We start from the raw sequence: 15525 nt of genomic DNA on the forward strand, positions 1-15525 counted from the left end.
AATGAATAAGTTTTCAAACTCAAGCAACTGCATTGACACATATATGTCACTTATGTGATTACTATAATGTGACATAATGTTGTTACCCTTCATCTTCCCCAGAAACAATCGATTTTCTCATGTGCCCCTAAATTCAAAGCGATTTAGTGCAATTTTACTCAAATTTCCTCAAAAACTAACTCACTACGCTCGCTCGCATTCATAGTTTATCTCATGAAGTATCATAACTATGAAAGATCTTATTCATTCTTTTATTATGAGATTTTTGCTCAAAATCCCACCGAGATCGGTTACTTAATCTAATTATGAAAACTAATCGGTTGCATTGTGACCTCAGAAATCTTTAGATTTTTTATTCACACCATCGTACACAACAGCAAAGTATGGGCCTATAATTTGTCAATATACCATCACCCAAATGTTGTTCTATCGTATAACTTCAAGGTACTGTGTCCCATTTGTAGGCCCCAAAAAGTAAAAGGTTAAATTCCAACGGCATTTTAAAGATAATGATAATTTAGAACTTCCCTCAAAACAAAAGGGCTTGAAAATGTCTTTTTGTGGGAAAGAAAGGCCCGTTATTTGTCGTATCGGATTTAGCGAGCGCGGTCGTTTAATTATTTTCAGACTCTTGTACCGAATGGTCGTACGTTTTGTGTCGCGCAAAGATTAAATGCCATTACAGGAAGTGGGTTAATAATGTAGACTATTCTTATGTACACTTTACAGCTCATTTTTATGTTTGTTATTACCAAAGAAAAAAGAAGTCAATCAGTCACTCAATAATGTCTGACAGTGAAGTCTAGAAAGTAAACGGGTTTCCTTGCATAATTTCTACAGAATTTGGAGTTGGCTGCAAAATGGATACACTACCTTTAAGGTCTGTTTATACAGACTAGATTGTTTCATTGTTACTTCGGAGGACAGACGACCGTCAATGTTTGCACGTTTGTATATACTGCCAGATTCGATTTTTCTTTTCTTTTTCTTTTCATAAAAATTATGTTCCCTTTCATGCCTGTTCGGTGTGGGAAAACCCCTAAACTGAAATCATTATCACAATTCTTTTTTCAGTGGTGTCGCAAGAGCTTTTCATATGGATTGAAAGCTCAACAAGTGACGAAATCATTTTCACAGCAAACTGTATAAAGAGTCACACCACTTTATCATAGTCCAGCTAGCTGCGTCAATTCCTAGATTCATATTTCTGACCAATCAAGATCAAACCGCGTCCTGGAATGATCATTTCGTTCAACGGTGGACAATTTATTTTCTTTCTTTTTTAAATGAAGATAGAACTACTAGCGAGCTTATATTGAAAGTGTTCTAAATCTTATATTTGTCTCCTGAGCTTGAGGAATTGTATTTATATCTATCAAGCAAATTGCGATCAGACAAGTACTGATCGAGTAGTGTGCAGAGATCATTACACTTTTATTTTCTTTAGTAAAAGGAGCTACACCGCCCAATACAGGGCATATATAGGCTATACTCCTGCAAGCTTTATCACCGAATTCCTTGGCAAGCTACTATACGACTTCTCTAGATGCGATGGAGTCTCCAGCTGTAACAGAGAATGTGGACGCGGTCGAGGAAGGAGTGTTTTCAGGCGTCGATCATACAGTAGTGACCGTAGTCGAGGATGGTATTGAGAGTATTGCAGACAGCATCGATCATACAGTGGACCGAGTCGAGGATGAAGTTGTGGAGGTGCCAGACGACATTGAGGAGGTGGGAGGCATCAGTGAGGATGACGTTAAGGAGGTGGGAGACAGCATCGAGGATGGCCTTAAGGAGGTGGGAGGCATCAGTGAGGATGGCCTTAAGGAGGAGGGAGACAGCATCGAGGATGGCCTTAAGGAGGAGGGAGACAGCATCGAGGATGGCCTTAAGGAGGTGGGAGACAGCAGTGAGGATGGCCTTAAGGAGGAGGGAGACAGCTGTGATTATGGCTTTAAGGAGGTGGCCGACAGCATCGAGGATGGCCTTAAGGAGGTGGCCGATAGCATCGTTCATACAGTGAGCCGAGTCGAGGATGGCGTTGATGAGGTGGTAGACGGCATTGAGGAGTTTGCAGACAACATCGAGGATGGCCTTAAGGAGGTGGGAGACAGCATCGTTGGGTTGGTTGACGAAATAGCACACGACGCTCAGCACATCATTGAATCGTTTACCTTTAGTTTACCTTGGGATCAGGTAGGTTGAATTTTGTATTCATATTCCCTTAAAAGTTTATGTTTAAATGAGCACCGGAACTCTTTTCTAAATTGAACTATAGCGACTCCTGAAATCGTAAATTCTGAATGAAAGACATTTGCTGACGCTCTATAGGGCATACAATCTTTGTTTGCGATCACGGTTGAGTACTGCACATTTTGACCTCCATCAAACCGGGAGTATCAAACTCTGGGCAGAGATTTGTTTCAAAGTGCTCTAGGTTACACAGATTCAAGACACGTTTTTTAAAATAAATTTACCCTATGAAAGCATAGGCCTCCCAGATTTAACTGCCACCACCCCACCCCCGCTTCCTACTTTCATAAAATTAGGCCGCTACCTATATAAGCCTATTATCTATAAAAAAAAAATAAATAAATAAATAAATAAATAATAATAATAATAATATCAATTATGTCAATGTTGTTCTTATTTTATTTGTTTCTCATATTCATCTTTTTAGATGAGTTCCCCTTTTTCTTCTTAAATATCCTTTAAAAAAAATATTATTAATAGTTTTTAATTCTTTTTCTTCTTGTACTCGTTTTTCTTCTTCTTTGCTTTTTCTTTTTTCTTCTTTTTCTTGTCCTTCTTCTCATTTTCTTCTTCTTCTTCTTCTGTCTTCGTCATCTTCTCCCTCTTCTTCTTCTACTAGTTATTCTTCTTCTTTCCTCTTCTTCTTGATCTTCCCCTTCTTTTTCTTGTTCTTCTTCGCTTCGTCTTCTTCTGCATGTCTTCTTCTTTTGTCTTCTTTTCCTTCTTCTGTCTTCTTCTTCTTCTTCTTCTTCTTCTTCTCTTTCTGTTTTCTTCCTCTTCTTCTTCTTCGTCTTCTTCGTCTTCTTCTTCTTCTTCTTCTTCCTTTTCTTCTTCTTCTTCTTCTACTTCTTCTTCTTCTTCTTCTTCTTCTTCTTCTTCTTCTTCTTCTTCCTCTTCTTCTCCCTTCTCTTCTCCTTCTTCTTCTTCTTCTTCTTCTTCTTCTTCTTCTTCTTCTTCTTCTTCTTCTTCCTCTTCTTCTTCCTTCTCTTCTTCTTCTTCTTCTTCTTCTTCTTCTTCTTCTTCTTCTTCTTCTTCTTCCTCTTCTTCCTCTTCTTCTTCTACTACTTCTTCTTTTTCTTCAATTTCAATAGAATGATGAGCAACTAATTAATTGTCTGTATATTAACCCTAAACAGTGCTAGGAATATGCCTACATTATTTTTAATGCAATCATTGTTTCCCTTTATTTTTTGAGCTCGTGTGAATTTAAATTATTGTAGTCCTTTAGTCAGGTAATACAAAGTTTTGGTAAATTTTGAAAATTGGGTGGATGGTGATTCTTTACAATTTTGATATATCTGGATGCCCCTGTGGATGTATTATAAGCACTAGAAAATTTAGCCCCTGAAACACTTCTGCTTTCGAGAAAAATTGAATATAAAAATTTACCGGTGCTCCCGGTAAATTTCGATAAATTGCAAATAGCACCTAGTGCCGTACAATGCTTCCAATATGTTCATTTGAACCAAGTTCACGACCCCATACTAAAACTTTGCATTACCTTTAACACCGACAAGACCAACACCAGACCGACACGCGCTAGTGCCCTTTGGTAAGGCATTAATCCTCATTACCAGGTCCCAGAAAGCTGTGATGGAGAAGATGATGAAGAGCTAAGAAAAGAAAGTAATGATATAGAGCCTGTGAATCTACGGGTAGATGGAGACAGAAGATCTACTGAATCAGGCAGTCCTTCTAGTTGATATATTCCATGAGAACTAACGATATAAAAGAGTCAATTAGTGTAAGAATATTTTGATATCTGAATATATTTTTTGTACTTGACATTTTTCGTCTTGCCTGCATTCCTTATCTTCGTAATTATTTTCATTACAATGAGAAAGGATAAATTGAAAATTTGAAGTTGTACCCTGTTTTTACATTCATATATCTTGATACTTTTTCTTATATAAAAATGTGGCCTGCTATTTATGGTCATCATTCTTGTTTCATCTATGTCAAGTTTTAAAAAAGGTAGTAGTTTATGAAAACTGATAGTCTATATAAAGTTGGTTGAGTTCTCAAAATCGCAGTTTACTATTTGTTAGCATTTTGAGTATCTCAATAAGTGGAACATTTTCCCAACAGTCCTGTCGTAGATTTGATATATGCGATACTTTGATTGGATTGTAATCACATGCTGCTCAGTAGTGTACACACCCGTGAATTCTATAAACGTAACATACAGACATGAAATCCCTGTCATTTTCTTTCATTGCTTACTGTCAAACTTCTCAAACACAAATGTCTTTTAATATTGTGCAATTTTACCTACATTTTATCAGATAAAAACAGTTTTATATAGTATAATTAGAGTTGATTTTATTTTTGTATAAACATTGATACATGTAGGCTTATATATCTAACCCAACCATTGATGTCTTTGATAATATGCTGAAATTTATTGTACAAGTCTAATTATCATAGAAAATATTGATTTTTGCTTTCTCCCTGATCTCTTGAGGAGAATACCTCATCAGTTTATATTATCATGCTTTGCCCCCCCCCCTTACTACTTTCCTCCTCTTCATGATTAAAGGTTCACATAATATGCAAAAACATGTAACTATAATTCTGATTGTTATATGTGTAAGATTTTGTCTCGTGGATACGTCACTGGAATGTGAATCACATTGTTGGAGTTAAGCCGCGGCACTAATGTCTCTTTGGCAAGACATTCTGGCGAACAGAGCAACAAGACCAAGCTCTGTCATTATTAGGATATGCCATCGAACTGGATCGACCAAATCAATTGATTCATAATATATATATGCAATATTTTTTCCCGTAACATGAGAGTTATTTTAATAATTTCATACTATTAATTAAATGTAATGTTAACTGTTATTGTATAATTGTTTTAAATGGGGGCACGCTACAAGAGTCCTATCTCGCACCCCGGCGCAACGTGTCTGACACGGCCGGTTGTAGCAACTACTCCGAAGATCAAGATTACATTAATCTTGATCTAAGGAGACACGAACGAACGAACCAGGTCCCCCGGAGAGGACCTAAAGCCGTCGGCCGTCTGGTTGCTTAGTTACAAGCATTTATGCTTTCTTAGCAGTCAGGTAAAATAACCACCACCACCACCACCACACTAGACCGACATTAGACCAAATTCACATTCGGTCGATGCGGAGTCGGTTTGGTGATGTAAATGTTGGCTTCCTAGCTGTAGGGCAGGGTAATTCCATAATAATATGATTACAGTTTATACATTCGTGTTAAAGGTCTCATCATTATAGCGGTTCAGAGTTGCAAGAAAGTACTACAAAATTGAACTTTGATTTCTCCTTTATCATGTTGTTAATAAAGAGAACAATGCTCCTTGGTTTCGCTCTTGTTCGTGAAAAGTTTTTGATTTCTGTCTGTATCTGCAGGAGGGCGAACCAGGAAGCGACCAAGGGAACCTGGGAAACAATATTTATTTACCAAGTCCTTCCCCAAATAGCGCCCCCTATCGGTTCGGGCTACACATCAAGAGGGATGATTTTGGCTACAGAATCGCCAGAATCTTCCAAGATACGTTCGCTCATCATGCAAAGCTTCAGTAAGTATGATGAATGATTAAATTGTTATCACTGTGATGATATATTTGGAATACATATACCTTTAAAAAAAGACAAGCAATCGAGTACAAAGATAAAGTTGAGTTCTGGTCATGCGATTGCATGATTGAAATTGTGTGGAATCGATCAGTTGATCAGGTAGCAGATCAGTATATTGGTGTGTACTGCAAGGTTCTGGAATCATCAAAATGATTAGAAATTTGGCCTAGACTTGGGAAAAGTAACAAGCACTGTACACATAAAGATGTAAATGGGACTACACAAACATGTGGCATAAAAATGCGGTCCTCATTTGAACCTGTTACATGTCATATTTAGAATATAATGAAGGCATTTAAAGAGTTTGATGTTTGTTTGTTTTTTTTTTGTTTTTTTTTTTTGGGGGGGGGGGCACATACATGCAATCGATCGACGTCCTGGGGAGGGGTCTAAAAAAGTTCAACCGGTCTTCTCTTCTCTTGTTCTTCCCCCTTCTTCTCTTCTCTTCTCTTGTTCTTCCCCCTTCTTCTCTTCTCTTCTCTTGTTCTTCCCCTTCTTCTCTTATCTTCTCTTGTTCTGCCCTTCTTCTATTCTCTTCTCTTGTTCTTCCCCCTTCTTCTCTTATCTTCTCTTGTTCTGCCCCTTCTTCTCTTCTCTTCTCTTGTTCTTCCCCCTTCTTCTCTTCTCTTGTTCTGCCCCCTTCTTCTCTTCTCTTTTCTTGTTCTTCCCCCTTCTTCTATTCTCTTCTCTTGTTCTGCCCCTTCTTCTATTCTCTTCTCTTGTTCTGCCCCCTTCTTCTCTTCTCTTTTCTTGTTCTTCCCCCTTCTTCTATTCTCTTCTCTTGTTCTTCCCCCTTCTTCTCTTCTCTTCTCTTGTTCTTCCCCCTTCTTCTATTCTCTTCTCTTGTTCTTCCCCCTTCTTCTATTCTCTTCTCTTGTTCTGCCCCTTCTTCTATTCTCTTCTCTTGTTCTGCCCCTTCTTCTATTCTCTTCTCTTGTTCTTTCCCCTTCTTCTCTTATCTTCTCTTGTTCTTCCCCTTCTTCTCTTCTCTTCTCTTGTTCTTCCCCCTTCTTCTCTTATCTTCTCTTGTTCTGCCCCTTCTTCTCTTATCTTCTCTTGTTCTGCCCCTTCTTCTCTTATCTTCTCTTGTTCTTCCCCCTTCTTCTCTTCTCTTCTCTTGTTCTTCCCCCTTCTTCTCTTATCTTCTCTTGTTCTGCCCCTTCTTCTCTTATCTTCTCTTGTTCTGCCCCTTCTTTCTCTTTCTTGACCCGTTCCCTTTTTACTTCTCTTATCCTGCCTCCTTCCTATTTTCTCTTGTCTTGCCCCTTCTTCTATTCTTTTATCCTGCCCCCTCTTCTTCCCCATCTCTCCTTTCCATATCCCTCCTCTCTCTGAGTCTCTTTCTCTCTCTCTCTCTCTCTCTCTCTCTCTCTCTCTCTCTCTCTCTCTCTCTCTCTCTCTCTTTCTGTATCTCTCCTTCCACTTGTTCTCCTATCTGCCTGTCCCCCTCTTTCTGCATCTCATACTTTTACCCATTCATTCTTTCTCTAATTCTCTTTCTTTGACCACGCCCAATTTCTTTGTCATCTCTCTTCCTAGGAGGGGATTAATCTTTGACGTTACAAAACCACAATGTGGCTTCGTAAAAGCACTATACCAGTAAAAACCATATTCGATGAGTCTGTCCTACCCTATTTATATTTGAAAAAATATAAACAGGTGTTGTGTGTTAAACGTTTAAAACATAAGCACAATCATGTATTGTATTGTATTGTATTTATTAAACTTCATTGATGTACATCAATATTCTGTTTATAAACATATAAATCAATTTACAATGTAATGTAACAAATCAACATTCTGTTTGTAAACATAATACCGTATAAATCAATTTACAATGCAGTGTTTATAGCAAAACAGAAGGAAAATTATATCCAGCAAAAACACTCCTTTTTTTATAGTAATAACATGACATAATGCATATTCGTTATGTAATCCTGATTCAGGTATTCTCTCGATCGTTTTTTTTTGTAGGGAGAATGATATCTTGACTCACCTTGATGATACTGACCTTTCCTTTACAAACCTTATCGAGGTCATAGCCCTCTTCTCAAGGGTTGGAAACCCATTTTCTCTGGTAAGTTATTCTTAAACCGCTTTAGAAATATGTTTGATAATTAAGTGCTCTCTTATGTTTCACAACAATGACGATAATGGTTATTTTCTGTGTCCTTTCTCTTGTACTTTGTGATGTAAAATACACTTTTGTATTATGGTGCCCCGGTGCTTTCATTTATATGCCGGCCTTCTGCTTCCTATATAGTTATTCCTCTTCTTCACATTATTTTATTCTATTCTTCTTTTTTACTGATCCACTTTTCCTCTTTTATGTTGGGAACTCCTGCTTGATAGATATTAAAATCTTCGGATACAGTATTATACGATTTTGATACATCTTTAATGATGATTTCGATACCTTTCTGTTTGGGGGAACTTTAAACCACATTTCTAACAATATTACAAATACTGTTTCCCTTTTCCCAATCAATTGACAAACAACAACAAAAACAACAATCAACAGACAATCCTTCGAAAACAGGAATCAGGAGAGAGAACGGAGATCGTCATTCAATTCACCACCAACATCGATGGTAAATATTCCATATTGACTAATCTAAAGTATATTTCTAAATTACGAAACTATATTATGTTGTATAGACCTGGGCCTGGTTTTATCCACGACAATGTTTTCTTTGAAAATAATCAAAATAGACAACCCCCGACTTTCTTGTCCAATTGTGGTAATGGTGTTGGTTATTTTACCTGACTGCTAGGAAAAGCATAAATGCTTGTTAGTAAGCAACCCGAGGACCGGCAGCTTTAAGTCCTCGTCAAGGGACTGTAACAATTAATATGACCATAACTTTTCGAAGTAGTGGATAAATCTTTGATTTTATGTAAATTAAACCATTTAAATTGATGACCTTGTCCAGTCCTGACCTTGTCCACCTGTTTATTATCAAAATTGATGATCCCATTTTAATGATAGGCCTGTAGCCTATACTGATTAAAAAAAAATAGTAATACATGTCTATAATGATAACAATAATGATAATAATAATGATAATGATGATAATTGGATAGTTTCTGAGATTGGGTCTTAGGTCATATGTTAAAGCCCACGGTTTGGTTATACAGCTAGGTTGTGTCCGGTGAAGGGACAAATTAACAGTTGAATATTTTCATTTTTCTGCGGAACATTGTCGCCTTTAATAGCATGTGCCTTACCACATTTCATTATAATCATCATGTCCGTCATCTTTGTCTGTTCATCGTCCAGAGGTTGAACGATCCATCGAGATCCAGGTCACAGTACAAGGTCCACGCTACATCCGGGACAGTGATGACCCGATGACACCTTATTACATCACACAAGACCCGGATGGAGGATCACAGCTGTACGTTAACATAGCATCGAATGGAAAATTGGTCATGGGACACGAACTAGGTAGGTCTACAAACATGAACTATTTTTAGGCATATTCTGGCATACTTGGATTCAACGGGCAGAACGAAAGGGTTTCCCTTTTTTATAAAACCCAAAACAACAACGCATGAAAATTAATCTGATTAGAGGGTAGGGGGGATGGAAGAAAAGAACTCCCCCCCCCCCCCCCCCCCCTCCTCTCGGAGACTCAGGAAGGCTGGCTGAACTCCTGGGATAGAAGAATTTTGAAAACTTTGGTTATAATATATACATGTATTTTTTGATTAATTTTGTTTTAATTTTTAACGCCCTCTCTACAAATTATAAGTTAATTCTATGTATTGTAAACATATTCTGAAACTTGTATATTTCCACGCCAATTAATACTTTAGAAATATTTCACATTACATCTTATACAAGCTACTGATCTCAATTCATTTCTCTTTTTCCACGCAGTACCGTTTGTCTTTGAGAAATATTTAACGATATTTTCTGATGGCCCGCTCACAAGCATTCTCAAAACTACTGATGGTAATCGTGTATTCGATTTCACTCAACAAAAAATGGTGGTAAGATATTGAGATTTGATAACATGGCTTTATTTAATTAAATTTTCATTCTATATCATACCCCTGCCAAACCGATAGAGCAGATGAAAACAAAAAAAGGAGAACAAGATAGGAAGGGCCGGGGAGAAATGGGGAGGGGCGGAGGAGAGAATGAATGTAGAAATCTGATGACATCACCCGATCCCATCCCCCAAAACTGTGCTATGTTTTCCATATTATGTGTAAGATCAGTGCTTGCCCCCCCCCCACAGTGACTTGAACCACGCTAACACTTTGCAAATTCACAGTGAATCCTTGAAAACATGGCGCAATCATATAAATGGATCGTTTCAAAAACGAATTCAAAGCTTGATGGAGACATTTGATATGTTGTGAAAAGATGCGACTTAGACAAATAATGAAAAAACCTTAGAATTTTTAAAATAAAAAACCAATAAACAAGTAAACGCTAGATATATGAGGGTAAAAACGAAATTGTTAGTAACCTAATTTTTTGTTGGTACTTCTTAAAATGCGTTAACAAACTGCCCTCAGAACATAATAGACGCACCCAAACAATCATATTTCCCCCCTTAAAACCTGACAAGATCCTTTGAAATAGTTTGTGATTTATCTTTCATAATTAGAATGTTTCTTTTTTTAAAGAAAATGTCATCTTTAACTATTATTCTTTCTTTTACTGATACAGCCCTTCAATCCAAGGAGGATTACGCGCTATATAATGAATGCTATAGAAGACAATGACGGATCATTTGTGTTCCAACAGTTGTCCAGACAAAGTAAGTGTGTGTAATTATGTTTTTACAGACGCGTGTCAATCAGATATGATTATTTACGTATGAGGACCGATTTCACCATCCGAAAGACTCAGTTTCGAACCTGCGTCCTCCGCTGAATCCGTTTGTAACTTCCGTTGTTACAGGCCCACGCCACCTTTAGACATATTCAAAGTTATATTGCCAGATTGTTGTTATATCGAATGGTGAGATGTATAGGCTTGTTGCGGAACTAGACCCAAATAACGATATAAATCCACAAACTTGAACATGAAAAATAAAGACAGAGTTTCTTGTGCAATGCCTCAAAGTTTGCTCATACCGGACTCGTTGAATTTACCAACAAATGTGTGTTCGGAAAGTAATTGTGAACGCAGGAAGGCTTTACTAGGACATCCATTCTTTTCAAAGACCGGAAAGCTACTAGTTTAGGTCCGATGAAAATTTTTGAGAAACCTTGATGTAATATGGGTCGTGTGCGCATCATGTAAAGTATGTATTCATAGGACTGATATTGGTGTATCTTTCCAATCATCTATTCTCCTGTATAATAATATTGTGTAGTTCTCTGCGAATATATTCGCTCCTCCCTTCTCTTAATCTATATTGCTCTAAGTCTAAAGATAATTTTCTTACGGTATAGCATACAACCATTTAATAATTACGGAATATATCAATCTGCATAAATAATTTTTTTATTACGGAATACAATCTGCATAATTTATTCTTAATAACGGAATACAATCTGCATAATGTATTCTTATTTTTTTCTTTCGAACAGGTAACAACGGTAAAAGATCCTTCCTAAACAACTCTAATAACCAGATCGTAGTGTCAAAAAGTCGTAATTCCGTACCGATGTCAGGACGATTCGTCTTATATTCGGCAGACGACGACGCAACGACTACGACTACGAATGGACGTGACGAAGGAAGAACAAGACATGTGAATGGAGCACATTAACTTCTTCTAAATTCTTTTCAGAAACTTCATATCATATGTTGTTCTCGTTCCTGTAGGAACTTTCAAATACACATAAATAAGAACATAATAACATAATAAACACATAAATAATAACAGTAGTATTATAGAGATGATGACAATAACATCTAAAACAAGAACAATACTGCTATTACTACTTCTACTACTATTACTACTACTATTACTACTACTACTACTACTACTACTACTATTACTACTACTAATACTTCTACTACTATTACTACTACTATTACTACTACTACTACTACTATTACTACTACTACTACTTCTACTACTATTACTACTACTACTTCTACTACTCCTACTACTACTACTACTACTTCTACTACTACAGTACTACTACTACTAATAATGATGATAATAATGATAATTGAGTAATAAAAATAATGATGAGAATAATGATTATAATAATTATAATAACAGATAATAATTATAATAATAATGATAATTGATAATAATTATAATAATAATGATAATTGATAATAATAATAATATGATAATATAAATGATAATAATAATATGATAATATAAATGATAATAATAATAATACTAATAACAAAAATACTAATTATAATAATAATAACGTTAATAATATTTTACAAAATAATAACGATAATATATCATGACAAAATAATGCGGGTAATATATCAATCACAAGAAATGCTAAAGGGACCATAAATGTTTAAATATTTGATACATCTGCAAGAAACTTAGAAGTTATGAAAAGCGAAAGACAATTCAACATTGGATATTGTCTATTTTGTATTCTTTTAACAAGAAATCAAGACCTACACAAAACTTGAGGGGATACGGCCAATTTGAGAAGAAAGGAAACATATTCATTCATTGGCAAATATTAGATTGAGTTAACGAAAGGCTTTTCATATATCATGATGAGATATATATTTCAATAGGAACCAAGTGAAAGTATTCTAGTATTCAGTAGTAAATTTGATTCAAATGTTACTAATTCAGGCAGCTTTTATTATTAATAGCAATAATGATAAAAAATATGTTGTGAACTTGGGGGAAAAAGTAATGATATTGATAGTAATAGAGTGACTTTAAACAATCTTTTTGCAACATTTGAAAAATGCAAAATGCCAGGATTCGTGGAGATAATAACTCCTTTCCCATGGGTGTCGATCCCGGGGGGGGGGGGGGTGGTGGATATCCCCCCCCCCCAATATTTCAGGTGGGGGGGGGGATGGCCTGTACAATCATCCCCCCAATAATTCACCATAAAAAAATATTAAAAAATGAAGAGAAAAATTAATGATGAGAGTCCGATGAGAGTAGTTAATGGTTATTACTCGCAAGATGACCATCAATATACACATTTTGCTATATCATTTTCATAATACATACATATATACGAAGTAAATAAGACAACCGTATATGAGACAAAAATAAATTGAATTCTCGGTCATACGGCTTCATCAGGAATTGATGAATTTATTCAATTTGTTCAATCAACAGCATCATAGAAATGCAGTGCGCCAAATGAAAAGACGCAGCATCAAAAGCAACGAGCTAAATGTTAAGCGCGAAGCACAAAATTCGCAATCTGCAATGCACATCAGACAATCCTGGACAGTGTAAACATAGATGAACTCTGTGACGATTTCGTGATGAGATCGGAGACAAGGAGAAAGATTTTCGGACATTAGTATGACTTCACTAGTTGTTATGTTGTTTCCGTTCACCCTTTTTAAAATTCACGTCATTGTATCTTTATTTTTATTTTTTTTCACTCATTTTATTTCCTGATATTTCCTAAAACATTTTTCATTTTTGGAGAAAGATTATTATGTCACAACTTATTTGTGACACAACTTATTTTCAGTGGGGAAACTGAATTCTGACAAGGATTAATATAGAGAACAGTACAACGAATCGTCTTCTTTCTCTAATAATTTAGCGAACAGGGCAAAGCTGTTAGGGGGCAACTGAATTCAGACGTGGATTAAGAGTAATAATCAAATGAAACGTCAAAGTCACTGGCGTACCTATGGGGGGGGGCAGGGGGGGCAGAGTGCCCCCCCTGACGGGCTCCAGGGGAAAAAAAGAAAAAGGGGAAAGAAAAGAAAAGAAAGGAAAGGAAAGAAAAAGAAAAAAGGAAAAGGGAAGAAAAAAAGGAAAGAAAGAGAAAAAAGGAAAAAAAGGAAAAGGAAAGAAAAAAAGAAGAAGAGAAAAGGAAGAAAAAGGGAAAAGAAAAGGAAAGGAAAAAAATGGGGAAATTTAAAAAAAAAAAGACCATGGCCGTACGCACCAGGGGGGGGGGGGGCAGTTGACCCCAGATATTTTGAAAACGTACAGTTTTTTTTTCCTGAAAATGTAGTGTAGGCCTATACCAAATCCTTCAATTCTGCTTTTGAAAATGCAAAAGTACCCTCATGACTAGTTCGGTCGCTCGAACTCCCTTCACTCCTTTTGCTTTTGAGATTTTTCGAAAACTTTTAACGCATCTTTCCCCCTCCCCCACCAGAAAAATATTCCGCATACGGCCCTGAAAAATTAAGACAAATGAAAATAGGAAAATATAAGTGATATAACAAATTTGAAACTCTTCGCTGGTGCGAACTGCTTGCTAGCCTATTTTGTATTAAATGTTTTCACTTGCTTGTCCCCCTGAAAAAAGAAAAGGATTAGCATTGCCTAGAATACAATTGTGCCTGCCCCGACGGGCCCCGACCTGCAACCATGGCAACAATAACACACAATATATGTACCAAATGTTACTAAAAGAGACCAATTCATTTTTCTCGCTCGCTACACTCGCTCGCGAATAAAATGAATAGACATTGTTTTGAAAACAATTGTGCCCACCCTTGACCTGCAACAATATAATAAAAAATGGAAGAGTTTTTTTCGCCCTCTCGCCAAAAAGGAATTGAATCGCGTTGAACGCGGTTGCGTCCATCCTGACCTGCACCAATAAAAACAAGTTTATTTATTAATTTCTATTAAAAGAGAATTTTTTTTTTGCTTGCTCGCTATGCTCGCTCGCCAAAATGGAATTGACACCGCTAACGTGCCCGCCCCAACCTGCAACAACCAGTTAATAATTATGTACCAAACGTTATTCAAAGAAGTTTTGGTGTGCTCGTGCTCGCCAAAACGGAATTAACATCACCTTAGACATGATTGTGTAAGCCCTGCCCTGCAACAAAAAAATCTGAAATTTATGAACCAACTATCATTACAAAAATTTTGCTCGCTCGCTACGCTCGCTCGCCAAAATAGAAATAACACCACTTTTAATAGTCACGTCCCTGACATGGAACAATGAACCCAAGTTTATGTACCATATTTTCCCTATAAAAGAGAAGTGATTTTTTTTTTCCTCGCTTGCTACGCTCGCTCGCCAAAATAGAAATAACACCGCTTTTAGTAATCATGTCCCTGACATGGAACAATGAACCCAAGTTTATGTACCATATTTTCCCTATAAAAGAGAAGTGATTTTTTTTTGCTCGCTCGCTACGCTCGCTTGCCAAAATAGAAAAAACACCGCTTTTAATAATCATGATGTCCCTGACATGGAACAATGAACCCAAGTTTATGTACCATATTTTCCCTATAAAAGAGAAGTGGGTTTTTTTGCTCGCTCGCTACGCTCGCTCGCCAAAATAGAAATAACACCGCTTTTAATAATCACGTCCCTGACATGGAACAATGAACCCAAGTTTATGTACCATATTTTCCCTATAAAAGAGAAGTGATTTTTTTTTTCCTCGCTCGCTACGCTCGCTCGCCAAAATAGAAATAACACCGCTTTTAATAATCATGTCCCTGACATGGAACAATGAACCCAAGTTTATGTACCATATTTTCCCTATAAAAGAGAAGTGATTTTTTTTCGCTTGCTCGCTACGCTCGCTCGC

The 15525-nt window shown here is 36.6% G+C and overlaps 1 protein-coding gene across 1 annotated transcript; it reads left to right on the forward strand.

Annotated features, from left to right (window-relative positions):
• Positions 1–950: 950 nt before the first annotated feature.
• On the forward strand, positions 951–11809 carry LOC105446163. Its single transcript, XM_011682603.2, has 8 exons — positions 951–2196; positions 5637–5806; positions 7839–7941; positions 8386–8455; positions 9145–9312; positions 9748–9860; positions 10549–10639; positions 11418–11809. Exons 1-8 carry the CDS (start codon positions 1552–1554, stop codon positions 11597–11599), a joined length of 1542 nt encoding a protein of 513 aa, XP_011680905.2. The 5' UTR covers positions 951–1551; the 3' UTR covers positions 11600–11809.
• Positions 11810–15525: the final 3716 nt, after the last annotated feature.

Source organism: Strongylocentrotus purpuratus, unplaced genomic scaffold (genome assembly GCF_000002235.5).
Source record: "Strongylocentrotus purpuratus isolate Spur 01 unplaced genomic scaffold, Spur_5.0 spur5_scaffold_12, whole genome shotgun sequence".
Taxonomy (NCBI): domain Eukaryota; kingdom Metazoa; phylum Echinodermata; class Echinoidea; order Camarodonta; family Strongylocentrotidae; genus Strongylocentrotus; species Strongylocentrotus purpuratus.